The sequence below is a fragment of the Scatophagus argus genome, chromosome 18, assembly GCF_020382885.2.
Source record: "Scatophagus argus isolate fScaArg1 chromosome 18, fScaArg1.pri, whole genome shotgun sequence".
Taxonomy (NCBI): Eukaryota; Metazoa; Chordata; class Actinopteri; family Scatophagidae; genus Scatophagus; species Scatophagus argus.
This window is the reverse complement of record NC_058510.1, coordinates 4,023,634-4,039,638: the sequence shown is the minus strand read 5'-3', so window position 1 is coordinate 4,039,638 and position 16,005 is coordinate 4,023,634. Positions and strand designations below refer to the sequence as shown.

General features: G+C 44.1%; 2 protein-coding genes across 4 annotated transcripts in view; one reads left to right on the top strand and one right to left on the bottom strand.

Moving 5' to 3' along the window:
• Window positions 1-905: 905 nt before the first annotated feature.
• On the top strand, window positions 906-7,330 carry spag6 (sperm associated antigen 6). The gene is made up of 11 exons (XM_046371994.1): window positions 906-1,078; window positions 1,163-1,258; window positions 1,327-1,493; window positions 3,353-3,536; window positions 3,705-3,910; window positions 4,881-5,054; window positions 5,146-5,298; window positions 5,799-5,990; window positions 6,313-6,429; window positions 6,595-6,740; window positions 7,025-7,330. Exons 1-11 carry the CDS (start codon window positions 1,054-1,056, stop codon window positions 7,086-7,088), a joined length of 1,524 nt encoding a protein of 507 aa, XP_046227950.1. The 5' UTR covers window positions 906-1,053; the 3' UTR covers window positions 7,089-7,330.
• Window positions 7,331-9,308: 1,978 nt separating this feature from the next.
• Window positions 9,309-16,005, bottom strand: part of pip4k2aa (phosphatidylinositol-5-phosphate 4-kinase, type II, alpha a) — a 30,927-nt gene continuing 24,230 nt past the window's right edge. For all 3 annotated transcript variants that reach the window (XM_046370777.1, XM_046370775.1, XM_046370776.1), the window contains 4 exons: window positions 14,531-14,644; window positions 14,075-14,315; window positions 13,721-13,824; window positions 9,309-13,623 (listed from right to left, as the gene is read on the bottom strand). In XM_046370777.1, the coding sequence (XP_046226733.1) occupies window positions 13,543-13,623; window positions 13,721-13,824; window positions 14,075-14,315; window positions 14,531-14,644 (540 nt within the window). In that variant the 3' untranslated portion in view covers window positions 9,309-13,542. The remainder of the gene's footprint in view (window positions 13,624-13,720; window positions 13,825-14,074; window positions 14,316-14,530; window positions 14,645-16,005) is intronic.

Sequence of the window (16,005 nt, the reverse complement as noted above, 5' to 3'; positions counted from 1 at the left end):
TAAAACAAACTTAAGCAGTAAGAAAATAAACACAAAACCAACGACGAAGCCTGAGATGCTGCTGGAGGGTTTAATGTTTCTTATAAATAACAACAACGACAAACACTTTAAAAAAAAAGCTTTTCAATAGCTGTCACTGGCCCTGAAACTTTGCACACTTTGTAAAAACTGCGCCTCACCAGGACATCAGAAATAAGCCTTGAAAAAGAGAATATATTTATACAAGTCGGCACTCTTCCGTCCGAATCGGCTCATCCAAATTATATTTCGCATTTCAGTAATGTGGCCAAGATGTTACAGCATGTGGTCCGTTTAAATCTTTTTTAAAATTCATATATTTTTTATATGCATTTGCAAAAAATGCGAACTTTTCCTTTATTTTTCGTTAATCTGCGCTTTAACCCTCTTCTTCAGTCAGTTTGCTCTGACTGTACAACAACCCAGAGAGAGACAAAGTTCGGACATTTTACACTAATAAAGTTTATTTAGCTCATTTGATTTATTGTAAACGGAGTCTACAAAGTGCCTGGCGACAACCAGAGCCCCTCCAGGCAGGTCATTTGAGGACACACCGCTGAGGAAACAGCCAGACGTTTAAAAGAAAGAAGTGGGGGAAAAACTCTTTGATGGTGAAATGCAGCGGGCCAAAACTGCGTGAACCAATGGCCGCTTCGACCTCGCGGCTCTGCTTCCTCTGAGCCGAGAGGAAAGCTGCTGTGAAACCGTGCAACATGTCCGCAGCTCTCTTTTAGCGGGAACTAAAAGAGAGCGCGAGCACAGACGAGGAAGCCGCGCGGAGCTCTCACACGCAACATACTTCCGGACACAACAAACGCTTTTGCGAGGTGCCGACGAAGTGACCCGTCGTTGTAATAGACGATCTTTGACAGGAGCGACAGAACGTTCTACTTCCTGTCTGTTGCCAGGGCAACAGCTAACAACAAAAACAACCTGGAGACGGCCGGGAGCAACGCTAACTTCACCGATAAATCCAGCGTGTTTTCTGTGTGAAGACTGACCTTAAAGAGGAGGCTTTTCCCCGCCAGGCTAACAATGAGCCAGCGCCAGGTCATTCAAGGTGAGACCCGGAGCTGTTTTGGTTCATAAAAGCAGGATTCAGCTTAGAGCTCAACCGTGTTTCTGTCCGTTTCCCGCGTTGCAGTTTTTGAGCAGTACCAGAAATCAAGGATGCAGTTTGTGCAAACTGTTGCTGACCTCGCGTCGCGGCCGCAAAACATAGAAACCCTTCAAAACGCAGGTAAGAAACGAGATTCGTTTAGGAGGTGGACTGTTGCTGCTATCCCCAGCGTTTGCTCCTCTCCACAGGTGTCATGTCCCTGCTGCGTCCCCTGATGCTGGATGTGGTCCCCAGCATCCAGCAGACGGCAGCTCTGGCTCTGGGCCGCCTGGCAGACCACAGCGACGACCTGGCCGAGGCTGTGGTGAAGGAAGACATCCTGCCTCAGCTGGTCCACTCTCTGGCTTCGCAGAATGTCAGTATCTCATCCCTCGCTAGTTTACCGCAGACAGGTTGTCCGGCCATCATTTCATATAGATCTATTATTATTGTTACTAATGGCCTGCCAATATGAAGCACTGATAACACACAAACTACAGGTCCCATAATGCAACTGCTGCCTTGCCTTCCTATTGGCTACCTGGGAACATCAGTAAAGTCCAGCTCTGTTGCCGTATACAGCCGAGGCTGTTGACTTTGTTGGCTTAGTTTGCTCTTTTATGATTACTTTCAGTACAACAACAACAACGTCTCTACTCCTGTCGGAAAGCGGTCACGACACGGGCTCGAAAGGGTGGTGTAACGGAGTGGGGAAACCGCAATGCATTGTGGGCTTTTCGGGCACCTGAAACGTGTGTTTACGCCGGCTGCTTGCATGATGCTGCTCTTGTGCTCTGTTGTTTTGTTTCAACAAGTTAAAACATGGTGCCAACGTTATGTGTCGTTAACTGACACAATCGTCCACATGATCGCTTCGGTAAAACAAACGATCGGGTGAGTTTTTGTCTCATTTCCTACGTGCACGCAAAGCCGAGGACGTCGGATCTGTGAGCTAACGAGGAGACGCCGAATGGCCTGGAGAGCAGCCGTGAGGCGACCAAACATCACTGTCAGCACAATCACCCGACACATGTTGGTGTGTTCACGGCATTTTCACGCTGGTGCTGGTGGTGTTTTTCTGAAAATGAAATGAATGGCTGCTTATTTCTGTTTATCCTTAACATGTCATTGATATGTCAGGCACAGGAAAACCTCCTCACCTGGTGACAAACACCAGGCCTGCACTTTACAAAGAAAGTTAATAAAACTATGCCTGATGGTGCTAATAAATATTGTAGTTCACTAGCAATATATGAAACTATATTCCAACTAATTTAATTGAGCCATAATACTCAAGCAATAATGTCTTGCAAGTCTTTTCAGTTTATTACAAACATTCTTGTGATAAAAGCCCTTTTTTCAAGGTTTTTTTGCAGCATGTTTGTATTTCTAACTTGTTTTGACAGGAGATTTTATTATATATACATACATATATGTATGTATATATATATATATATATATATATATATATACATACATACATATATGTACATATATATATATATATATATGTACATATATATATACATACATACATATATGTACATATATATATATATATATATATATATTAATTTATTTTATTTATTTTGAAATGATATTCCTGTCTGTTTTTATTCTGCATGTTTAAAAATGTGTTCAAAGTGTTCACCTTAGATCGGCCCTCCACCTTTGAGTTTGACACCCCTGTTTTAGAGGCTGGCGTGTGTGAGAAAAGAGACCATGCAGGACCCTGAACACAAGAGTGTGTTTTGGGCTAACTTGGCCCTGGAGGCTACTTCACTTTTCAGTCCATATTTCTAAACATTTTGTATCAAATGTGAGAAGAATCTGGCGTTTGCTGCAGGCCAAAGGTTCTTAGACCCTTACAGAATAAGACTTTTTTTCTAGTCTGTAAGTCTTAACATCCATTCCTCTGTTTGGTGACACTGATTTTCAGTTTCTGATGAAATTCTACAATGTGACAGCCAGTGTTGGTCCTTCTAAAACAAAAAGGAAAACTGTTTGATTTAGTAATTATTCTTCTTGTTTTCACACATGTTGTTTATTTGTATGTGAATTAAAATCACAAGTCAGCACAGGGAAACCTATGGGCTTCATTTTTTAAACAATGAATGAATTAAATCACAGAGCAACATAAACAGCCAGTTTAAGTCCTGTTTAAGTCCAACATTGAAACAAAGTTGTTTTGATCCTCGTTTTGGTCAGTGACAGAGGATGTGTGTGTGTGTGCAGAGGTTCTATAAGAAGGCTGCAGCGTTCGTGTTACGTGCAGTTGCCAAACACTCCCCCGAGCTGTCCCAGGCTGTGGTGTCCTGTGGGGGAGTGGACGCCCTGGTCCTGTGCCTGGAGGAGTTTGACCCCGGCGTGAAGGAGGCCGCCGCCTGGGCTCTCGGCTACATCGCACGACACGGTGCATGTAAGGAGGATGCACTGACATGCTTGGATTTATTTCCTCTTCTGCATTTTTCTCACTTTGTTTTTTCTTTTGAAGAGCTGTTTTAATAAGATTTTATTACAGACAGAACTCACACATCCCTCACCTTTATGCATTTTGGTTTCTCCAAAACTTCCCATCGCCGTGCAGCCTTGTCTCAGGCGGTGGTGGATGCAGGTGCTGTCCCCCTGCTGGTGTTGTGTCTCCTGGAGCCTGAGTTGGCCCTCAAACGCATCGCTGCTTCCACCCTCAGCGACATCTCCAAACACACGCCGGAGCTGGCCCACTCTGTGGCGGACAGCGGCGCCATCGCACATCTGGCACAGATGATCCTCAACCCAGACGCCAAACTGAAGGTGAGACAGCCGCACTTCCGGCAGCTGCAGGTGTACGTCAGCTGACCGTGTGCCACATGTTTTCATTGGATCATTTTGTGGAATTACAGCCACTGATCATTTATTTCCTTGTGAACTGTTTACTAGCTTTACAACAAAATAAGTTAAAATAACTGAGACACGCTCACAAAAATTTTAATGTAACCTAAATACTCTCTGGTGTTTTGATTAATGAAGCTTAAGGCTGTTTTTAATAATGAAAACAGAAGGCTCTTCTTTTTCGTTTTTACTTTTCTTATTGCTTATTACCAGGGGATGATTAGAAATCCATCATTTTGAGCAAAAAAACTGACTCCAAAGTGCAGCTGTCTAAACATGCACACATATTTATTCTTAGTTCACCTTTTTTCACAAACTTTTTGCCTAATCTGAATTTCATGTGAAACTTTGTGAATTAATTTTGAACTATTTAAAGCAATTTAGGAAAAAAAAGTCTTCAACAAATCCTCAACATAATTTTTTAAATTAAAAATACACAGTAAAAAAATACTGTTTATCGTGAATAAAACGCTTTTGTCATCACTGACAAGAAATAAAAATATTCTTTTGTATTTTGGGTTCCATTACATAAAGTTGACCCTTGTAATAACTCAACATTTCTGAGTAAACATTACAGATTATTAGTGTTATTAAAAAAAAATTAGACAGTGGAATAGAGTGACAAAATTGTGTACATTGCAGGTCCTGGAAGCAACATAATTTGGCGTAACTCAAGCGTCTGTGACAAATAAAGAAATGATGAAAATTGGGCAAAAAGCGGCACTTTTCCTTGTAAATATTTCCTGTGTATGAATGTTTTTTTATTGTCAGCCAGTCTAAATGCAGGTAGATTACGTAACTTTAGGAACAACTGAGCCAAAGCAACATACGAAAAACGTTTCAGCGTGAATGAAGTGTGGAAATGGTCACGCCGTGTTTTGGTCTCGTGCAGAGGCAGGTGTTCGCAGCCCTCAGTCAGATCAGCAAGCACTCGGTCGGCCTGGCGGAGATGGTGATAGAAGCTGAGGTCTTCCCCGCGGCCGTGGCCTGCCTCAGAGATCCGGACGAGTACGTCAAGAAGAACGTCGCCACCCTGATGAGGGAGGTGGTGAAGCACACGCCGGAGGTACTGCGCATACACACACACAGAACAACAACCCCGCACGGCCACAGTTAAAGTGATGTGTGTGTGTGTGTGTGTGTGTGTGTGTTCCCAGCTGTCTGAGCTGATTGTGAATTGCGGCGGCCTGGCAGCAGTGGTTGACTATCTGAGCTGTTGTCGTGGAAACCTGCGGTTGCCGGGCATCATGATGCTGGGATACGTGGCAGCTCACAGTGAGAACCTCGCCATGGCTGTCATTCTGTCCAAGGTGGGTGCGTGCGTGTGTGTGTTTATCAAATGCATGAAGAAAAGCCAGAACCACGCTGGTGTCTAAATATCAGCCTCAGCATTTGAAAAACCATATCAGTCAACCACTAAAAGTACATTTGGTGGAGTACTGTACTCAAGGACGAAGCAGAAGTACTTCACTTGAGTCCATTTTGATGCAGTTTTATTCTTCTACTCCACTACACATACACACACATTAATGCAAAAGTAATATTAAACCAAAACCTGAACTATCATAGTGAAACACCGATAGTGAGAAAATTACTGAAAAGTGAGTACTTTTACCTTTAATACTTTGAATGCAGAACTTCTACTTCAAGTGCAGCATTTTCACAGTGTGGTATTAGGACTTTTACACCAGTAAAGGATCTGAATACTTGTTCCATCGCTGCTAAAACCAGAGACTTCCGTTCAGGTTCGGTATGTAGGTCATATTAAGTCACCCGGTCCTCCCGTGCTGTGTGTCCTCCGGTCCTGCAGGGGGTGCCCCAGCTGGCCCTGTGCCTCTCCGAGGAGCCTGAACATCACATCAGGGCGGCCACAGTCTGGTCCATTGGCCAGATTGGTCATCACACCCCTGAGCACGCCAAGGCCGTGGCCACAGCGAACCTGCTGCCCAAACTGCTGGAGCTCTACATGGACGCCAGCAGCTCGCAGGACCTGCAGGCCAAAGTAAGACCTGCAGACCCGATGAGCATTCAGACTGTTTCAGCACACCTTAAGAAGTGGTACAATACAGTTGGCTCGTGATTTAAATGTGAGAAACAACAGGATTTGGGAGTTCTAGTGTTTATTTCTGTGGTTTAATTAAAATGCTGTATAATCAGGGTGCATTCATAGTTAGCACTTAAAGGGGATAAGATGCCTTTGTTAAGGCATATAAACTCAGTATGTTAAGATTTAATATTAATGTAAAGGTCAGCTGGTCAAAAGCTGAGTGGGAGGGAAAAGGTTTGTACACTGCAGCACTTTTCATTCCCGTTGGTCTTTTCAGAGTAAGAAGGCACTGAAGAGCATCCTGCAGAAGTGCACCCACCTGCCGGCTCTGGAGCCCCTCCTCTACGATGTCCCGAGCAACATCCTCAAACACGTGCTCTGCCAGTTCAGCAAGGTGAGTGAGTGAGTGAGTGAGTCTACGGCCGGGACCACACACACCTGAAACTGAACCTGAAACGCGCTAAAGCGACATTTCAGTCAGCCTTTAACGTTTTGCCGGTTTCAGAGCTCACATTTATACTTTATGTGTGTTTCACATCACATCACCCTCCCTCCAAAGGTGCTGCCTCACGACAGCAAGGCTCGCCGCCTGTTCGTCACCAGCGGGGGGCTGAAGAAAGTGCAAGAGATCCAAGCCGAGCCGGGCTCCCTTCTGCAGGAGCACATCAACGCCATCAACGGCTGTTTCCCCGAAGAGATTGTCAGGTGTGTGTGTTTGTCTCAGCACCTCACACACACACACACACACACACACATAAACATAAACATGCAAGTGGAAATCGAGGACTGACTGATCAGATCACATGACCACACACGATAATCAGAATTGGTGTTACATAAGAGTGAAATCAGCAGGTACTCTCAAATGGGTTCGACTGGGAATTTAGAAAGTAAAATTCAGCTGTATGTGAACGGCGGTAAAACATTTCCTTCTGTGTAAATCATATTTTCATTATGTGTGTGTGTGTGTGTGTGTGTGTGTGCTGCAGGTACTACTCCCCTGGCTACTCAGAGGTCTTGCTGGAGCGGTTGGAGAACTACCAGCCCGCCTGACGTCACCTCCCTCATCCTGTTTGAGCCTGAACACGAGGATGAGCTGAGCTTCTGCACAAAACTCACAAAACTTAAGCTGTTGTATCAAAAAGCGATTTTCCATCTTTTATCATGTGCTGCATATTTTACTGTGTGACAGGACAGACACTGACAGTAAACACTGTCTCCTTATGTTGTGTAAGAGAGCCTAAAGACGAAATAAAGGATAAAGGTGTGACATCACACACTTCCAAGGCGAGGAACACATTCACAAGCAGTGTGACATTTTATGCTAATTTCTCCTCTTATTCCCCACTGCAGAGAGGTCAAAGGTCAGGTCCAGCAGCAGAGCAGCAAACCCAGGAGGTGAGTCAGGAGCTGTAGCTCACACACCTCAGCAGGTTCGCCGGCACGTGGATCTGAATCTCGTGTTAAAGAGCAGCTTCCCTCGCAGACGGGCAGCTCGTACGCGTCTTCGTGTTTTTAAAGTTCAAACTCATAAGAAACGACACGCATGTCGGATAACAATCTGAGTCTCCGTCTCTGCTGAGGTGTGCGAGGATCAGGCTGCCCCCTGGCGGCCGAGTCTCCTCACTGCAGCTCAGCTGTGCGCCTGTGTGTGTCGCCGTGTGCGCAGCAGCTGCAGCGCACATGGCGAGCCGCTCTTTGTTTATTGTCTGCTGGGTTGTCTCTGCGTGTTCTCCACATTGTACTGACGGTGCAAATGAACCTCCGCCTCTCACCGCAGCGGAGATGTGAACATGTTACGGCTGCAGCTGCCACCCCGCCCTCCTCCACCCCTCCTCCTTACCCTCCTCCCCCCTTTCCAAAACCTGACTTCATAATCATACAACGTAAATGTTTTCCTCTGGGGTGAACCGAACCGGAACGCTTTGATTTTAATTAATAAATACAGATTTTCAGATGGTAGAAACAACTGCTGCGATAATTCAGACAGCCGATACAATAAAAAGGACGAGTAATTTCGTGTTTAAGGGATAAACAGCACAAACAGGATCGAAAAAACGTTTGGCTGCTAAACGCCGTAGAAAAATCAAACGTCGGATTGCAACCACGCGTGCAATAAAGCCTTCGTTTTCTTTATTCTCATTTGTTAATGCTGAATACAAAAACGTGTGAACTTGTCTTTGAAATCAAAATCGTAAATAATGTTAAAGCGATAGCGTTCGTTATCTCACAGAGGAAAAGAAAAATAAACGGAATGAAAATGAGCCTCCTGGGAAGTAAAGCAAACGAGAATTTTGATTCTTGAGGTTATCTGCAGTTCAGACGCCTCAAAACGCAGAGCTAAAGGATTAAAAAGAAAAGCCTCCGACGTGAACTTAGAAGTGAGGCTATTTTGAAGGAGAAAAGGGAAGCTCGTGTTAAATCTGAGTGTGAATAATCCAACTACGGAAAGCAACAAGGCGCGTTGCTCCCGACTTTTCCGAACAAACAAAAATCCTCTTAAATATTTCAGGGTTTAAGTCTAAATGTAATATGTTTGTCCGGGGATTATTTTTATCTGTGACTTTTGACATGTTTGCTTGTAGAAGGGACATACAGACTGGACTTTTTGGCATTCAGCCTTTTTTTTAGTGAGTGACAATATTTTGTTTTCGCTCATCTCATCTCTGTTTAATATCCCGTAAAATATAAAGCATCTTTCTAAGTTATACACGCGACACCTCAAAGCGCCACAGCCTGGTTTATTTTTTTGCTAAACTCAAGTGTAAATATGACGCCACTTCCGACCTCACGCGCATCACGTCCATCAGGGAAGTGAAGGATTTCCTTTCCAAAGCGCGACCTTCCCTGACAACTACAACAACAAACTAAAACATTTGCTTTAACATCACCACGACCCAACACACCAACGAAAATAAAATGATCTGCATTTTTTTGTCCTTCTTTGGTGCAATAATTTTTCAGCAAATGTAAACGAATTATCATTTTAAATGTTGGCTGCGTTTGAGAGAGTGACGCATGAGGTTAAAAACCATAAAACGCGACAGAACCAAACAAGTTTTAGTTCTTGTAGCGAAAACTCGTAAAGCTCCTGTTGCCCAACTGCTCGTTTAAGAGTCCAAACTTTTCCCTTTTTTCCTCCTCTTGGTGACAAAGACTCAGCATCAACTCCTGTGAGCAGCACGTCATTTTAAACACGAAGCGAACAGTTAACAGCAAACGAATAAAATGTGAGACATTAAAGAACAAAGAAAAAATAACCTTCAGAGGAAGTTAAGCAGAACAAGTGCTTTAATTGGTTTGAGTGAACGCGTATGGAATGGAGTGTATCATCATCATCATCATCATCATTAAATGTGAAGAACAATAAACATACATCAACATTTTTGGCCTCTCTGCCACTGAAAGGGAACTCTCACCAACCAGTCAGACACACACACACACACACACACACACACACACACACACACACACACACACACACACACAGTAACCAATGCTTACTCTAAGTCTTTCAGCCGTAGTCTAAAAGTATTCAGGACTGTTGTGAGCCCAAAGCTCAATCACAGGAGCTGTGAGTTTCCTGGCCTCGTATCTGTGTTTCAAAAGTAGTTTTTCCTCTAAAAGAAAAAAAAAAAACAAACAAAAAAATAAAACTGCTGATTTTTTTTTTTTTATCTTAAAGCCAGAAAAAACAAACCCTCATTTTTTCCCAGCCCTGCAGACCTTTCCTGCTCTCCGGTCGTTTGTCAAATTTTCCCTAACACTTGATAAAGCACATGGACACACGGGGCCGAACTTCGGACCTGATCACATGCAAGCGATTCGCACTTCGCTCCAGTCTCAACACACACACGGGGGTCAAACACACCAAAACAAGGTTCAGTTGGAACACCAAGACACGTTACACGACACACAGTGTTCTTAGAGCTCATGTGGGGGACTTCCGACTGCTCAGAGACGCCTTTGGCAAGTGAACGGTGGCAGCGGGTTGACTGCTGGGTCACAAAGCAAGCTTTCACCTCACGGTGCAGCAGCTGGACGCGTCTTACTATCGTCTTTAATTTGCATCTGCTGAAGTCCGCCGCCTTCCTCACGCGACACACTCTCCCGGCATGCACTGCCGCGTTTTCTACGTGCTTACGTCTGACAGAGCAAAGCAGGTAGAAGACGACCGCGTTCCCTCATCCCCCCGTGTTCTCTAAGACACGACGGAAGCGCAGTCCGAGCCACGTTAATATCACCTACCACCGATACACACTATCAGCTGACAACCTCCCTGACGCGGGTTACGCACGCGCGCGCGCACACACACACACACACACACACACAAAGATGGGGGTAAGGAAGCAAGAGAACATAAACCAGTTTCAGAAATGAACACGAGTCGAAGTGAAATTGTGGACAAACACTTAAAAACTGTGTCTGTGGTTAGTGGGGTGACTGTGATGAAGAAGCAGACAGACCGTCAGTTAGCGAGCACGAGCACGACAGAAACACAATCACGACACACACACACACACACACACACACACTCACACACACACGTTTTTCTCTTATAAAGGCAGGACCAGCGTGAAACGAAAAAAAAAAGATTAATATCAGCAGACCCCACATCCCTCTGAGGAGGAGGAGGAAGAGCAGGAGGAAGAGGAGGAAGAGGAAGAAGAGGAGGAAGAAGAGGAGGAAGAAAGGGGCCGCCTGTACACACTGAATAATCAGAATGACGGATCTGAATTTACAGAACTAAAACCGATCCACTATATTCAAATTTAAGACAGCAATTTTTTCTTTTTCTATTTCTATTGTCGTTTAAAACACAACTGTTAGCATGGTTTTATTTCACTGAACAAGTCTAAATACAGAGGCGGAAGGAGGTTGAAAATAAAGTTGGAAATAACGCATGTCAGAGCAAACACCCTATTATTAAAATAACCTTTTAGCTTTGTTTTTTAAAAAAAGATTACAAAGTATAAAATTAAATAATTTTGGAGTATAAAGGCACACATCTTGCACAGTGTATACAATGAAAAACAGTTACTTAAAGCACGGTAGGGACTATTTTACGCCAAACAGCTCACAAATGTGGTTATAGTGTGGGGACACAAGGAGAACCTGAACAGCCAACAACACACACTAAAGAGGGGAAAGGAAACTCAGTCCTGTCACATGCAGTTTTTTCATTACGTTTTTCTTTTTTTAAGTACATCTATAGTAAGCATTGTATAAATTCAAGCAGTATCATTCTTCAGTTACCACAGCACCATCATTCATTCCTAAAGGTGGCTCTTTTCTTCCTTTTTTTTGTTTTTTTGTTTTTGGAAATACGACTATATTTTATGACTAAAATCCAATGTAAAAATATAAAATGTGAATATAATCTATGATATCTAAACAAACATATCGTGATGGAAGCCTTTTGCATGGGTTAGAATAGTCAAAGAGGACGACTTTACTTATTTAAGTTGGTTATCCAGAAGTGATACACAACGTCACACACACACACACACACACACACACAACATCTTTTCTCACTTACACACGAGTATATTGCATTTCCCTTGTTAAGACCATGTCGACTAATTGGGTTTGTATTCGTAACATTTGGTTCCTTTCCTCTTGTGCAAAATATACAAAAAAACAAAACAAAAAAACAAAAACATAAAACAAAAAACCTCAGAAACAAACAAAAAAAATTACCACATCAATTCACAAAACTGCCAAATTCAAACACAGATAAACCACCTTTAAAAAACATGTCAACAACAACGACACAAACAGCCACCGATAACAGACTTACAGCTCGGCCTGGAGAAGAGAAACGCTGCTTGTTGGTGTTAATGACTTAACAACGTGCATCTTTACATGTGCAGCTCCTCTCCCCAGCATCACTCCTTTACAACTTTTGAACACTGACACTGACACACACACACACACACACACACACATTGCTTGCCATAACTGGGCGTGTGCAGGTACGATGCTGGAGGTAAACAGTCTTCTGTCTGCCCTGAACACACAAGCACAGTCTCACTGTGGCCCGGTCCCAGAACCCAGCACAACACAACACCAGCACCCCAGAGCACCTCAAAGAAGGACTGGAGAGGTTAGTTAGCACAAGAACTCGTGCGCTGTCTAATATTGCAGTAAATTCTTCCCAGCCAGTCCTTACAGTCAGAAGTACCTGTAGGTGAGAAATGGCTGAGATGGGATTTGAGATCAGGCCTCTAAAGATTGAATTCTAAGAGTTCCTTTTCCTCTTTGTTGCAGCGCATGTAACAGAACAGCTCCTAACCGCTAATAACAAATAAAAGTGCAACGTTTTTGATTTTACTCATAAGGTGCTGATGGCAACAGAAAAGTTAAGGGCCGTTGATGTTTCTGTGTGACATGTGTCTTCCCCCAGACATACAACAACGAGCGACTTCTCAGTCACTACAGTCACACCAGGCGTCTGAGTCATCCCCTGCTACGGGAACCGAAACCAGGCCGACACATCAATGCCCAACATTATTAAGAGCAAATGCAACTAAATGAAATCGTGTGCTCAGATCCCTCCTCTTCGCTTTTTGTAAAGGTACACATCCTCTCCTTTATCGTCCATAAACAATGTGCATCACGACAAAGCAAAAGGGACACAGCACCGACAACCACTGAGGAGAGACAAGTGCTGGAAACGAGCATTATAATTTACTGCGGCAAGTGAACTCATCTCAGCTGATGTGAAGCGCTGAGAGGAGAACCTGGAAACTGTACATGGAAGAATGAGACGGGGGAGGGGAGGCGCTTAAAGGGCGAGTGATGGAAGAGGAACCCGAACAGGAGTTTTGTTTGGCTGAGTACTTGTATAGCATTTGAGCAGGGGTCGGGGAGTCCGACTGTTGGCCTATTGGAAGACTGCTTCCTACTTCCTGAAACGAAGCAATTGCATTAGGCTGAGGCTCAACATTAATTTCCTCGTAACATTTTGTCTATGCAAGAGGGACCTCAGTTTGTGCCGCAATCTGACCTCCGCACTCCCCTTGACCTGATTACATACACATGATACACTCCCTTCGCCGCTTCCCCCGAAACATGACGAGGGCAAAACAAATACAACATCAAGATAAAAAAAGCAGGTTTCTGAATGGTGTACTAGCCGCAATAAAAAAAGAAGCCATATTCCCACATGAACAGCCATACAGACAAAAACAAATTATATTTAAAAAAATGACTTGGACACTTGCTTTCAACACCCTTATCATCCAAAGTAACACATGAACAAAACTAAACAGAGGAGAGGTTAAATGTAAACGAATGATGTTTTTTTTTTTTTTTTGTTGTTGTTGTAGCTGCAGAGCGTGGCCTGAAAGACAGACAAACGGGGAGGGATGAGGAGAATGGTGGAAGGGAGAGTGATACAAAGCCATCACAGCACAGCCTCTCGTCACTTCTCTTCCCCACCCGCCCTCCCTTGCCCATGTGCCTCTGTGCCCTCCCCTCCCCTCCCCTCCGTCGCTCCTGGAGGCTATGACAGGATAGTGGTGATGAAATCATAAAACCTCTTGGAGTACTGCTCTGGGTTCACCGTGGAGATCTCCGCTCCGGCCTGCAGGGGGACACACTCACTGTCAGTCACCGCATGCACTGCGATTGTCTGGTCAGGTTTTCCTCATCAGTGTCATCATACGTATGCAGCTACATACCCCATGTTTGACAGTCTTGGCGGCGTGGGCAGCTTTCTTCTTGGCATCGTAATGCTGAAGGATGTCTATGACAGCCATGAAGTACACCTCCTTCCTGGGAGCAGCTGGAGTTTGAAACAAGTGCACCCGGTATAAGAATCTACATGTTTGCAAAAGTGTCCTCAGGCAAAATCAGATACTGTTAAATAAGAGTAAACAAAAAGAGACATATTTGACAGCAGCAGCAGGTTTAACAAAGGGAATGATAACTACAATAACCAGCAGGGGGAGCTCTCAATACAGAGTTTATTATTTAGCTGTTGAATACAACCCTCAGACTGCATACAAGCCTGAAAAACACATGCATTTGCTCACTTTCATTGCTTTTAATGGCATAGACGTCAATGGCGGGGTCAAACTCCCCAGGCGACAGAGGCTTGGCGCTGTCCAGCGTGTTGCTGGGACTGTCGGGGGGCGTGCCGATGCCCCCTCCGTCACTCTCGCCCTCCTCTTCGGCTTCATTTTCCTCACTCTCCACGTCTTCTTGCTCGGCTCGCTCCACATCGTGGATCCCCACCAGCAGGCTGTAGTCCATGAGCTTCAGCTGGGCCAGGAACTGAGGACGATGGAGGAGGGTAAGACAAAATGCGAAATAAAAGCAAGTAAGGAGAATTGGAAGTTTAAGGAGGAGGGAGGTGTTACAGAGTAGAAAGAAGGAGCAAGTTGAGAGAGTGGAAAAAGAAGACATGTATTAATACAAACAGAAAGGGGTGAAGGGGTGGGCTTTTCCAAAAAGACTTGACTTTTTCAGTCATGACTGTTATGCCATACCTCCACATCTTTCCTGAGCTTCTCCAGGAACATTTTCTTGTTCTCCTCATCAATGTAGATCTTCTGCCCATCATTGATGAAGTCATTGTCCTTGTAGGTGGGCAGCTCCTTGGCCTGCCCGTTAGTATTGGAGATTAGCGACCAGACAAACAACAGTCAAAACCACAACACTAAGACTCAAACCTGAGAGGCATGGCACTGTTGACGGCTGACCTGGGTAAAAATGTGACAGAATTCTGGTGTTCATATCAAGTGTCAATTTCTATTTTAGAAGACGAGAGAGTGTCCATAAATGTCACTCCATCCAATCACACCTAGTTTGAATCAATGCCGTTTGAGATATTTTACATAAAAAGATCAAAAATCGACATGAAATAAAATATTTACTCAAGTAAGTAAACACCAGTATCAGTGTTAATCATCCTTTTAACCCAGAATATTCAAAACATTAAGAATTTAATATACTGTGCATATCTTTACACAGGCCTAGAAGATCTGTTTGTCTTGTATAAATCTTGTCTTGTATAAGATATGGAGTGTTTCAAAATGCACGACGACAAAGACTAATTCTAATCTTAGAAATTAATGATGTCAGCAGTGTGTTTGAATGCACAGCTGCACAACAAGACAGCCCTGCATGTTGAAACACCCCTTGGACATAAATGAGGCTTTGAGCCGGTGGTTTGTTAGATAAGCCTGTCTGATTCACCCAAACACAATGCAGACTTCTGGTAAAAAGACTCGGTTAATGAAGTACAGGCAGTCTCCAAACCAAGGCCGACCTCTTTTCAAGAGAAGTGATTGGACCGTGTGAAACAATACATGCAGCATGCTGACAGCGGGGCACAGATCCATTTGATGCACGGGTTCTTCATATTGTTTACAGTGAAATGTGATTACTTCTTGGTACCATGAAACAAAGGGCATTTTTTTGTGGTCGACTGCAAAGCTTTTTAAATGCATCTGGTAGATCCATACACTTTGTGTCACGAAAGAAGAGGACATCCAGCTGAAAGCCATGAAACGTCCTCGTTGGCACTGTGCTGGTCTCCAAAAAACATCCCTCCCTGAGACAAATCATACCAACATTCCAAGATGCTTCTCAGAAACCGAACTGTGGTTTGCATCGAATATAAACTTCTTTTTATAACTCTGTAAGCCAGCGTACTGCATCTTTGTGACGGATTTCGCCTATTCAGCCTACAAGCAGAATTCCTTCACAACCTGGCTGCTGCAGAACTGCCAGCAGCCTGTAGGGGGAAGAATTGATGTGTGAGGAGGAACGCGGGCCTAGTTCTGAGTCACTGAGGAAAATGAGAGCAGGAAATGTGGTAACGGGGCGGCAGCGGCAGAAGCAGCAGCAGCAGTCTAGATAGTACAGTGTTTCTATGGCAGCAGGAGAAGAGCAGCAACACAACACTTTGTAGCACCAGAATGAGATTGGGCAGCAGACACCGACACATACGTACATACAC

Coding starts and splice junctions, on each gene's coding strand:
- spag6 (XM_046371994.1), top strand. CDS start 1,054: ATGAGCCAGCGCCAGGTCATTCAAG. Junction 1,494..3,352: donor ACTCTCTGGCTTCGCAGAAT/GTCAGTATCTCA, acceptor GTGTGTGTGCAG/AGGTTCTATAAGAAGGCTGC. Junction 6,741..7,024: donor TTCCCCGAAGAGATTGTCAG/GTGTGTGTGTTT, acceptor TGTGTGCTGCAG/GTACTACTCCCCTGGCTACT.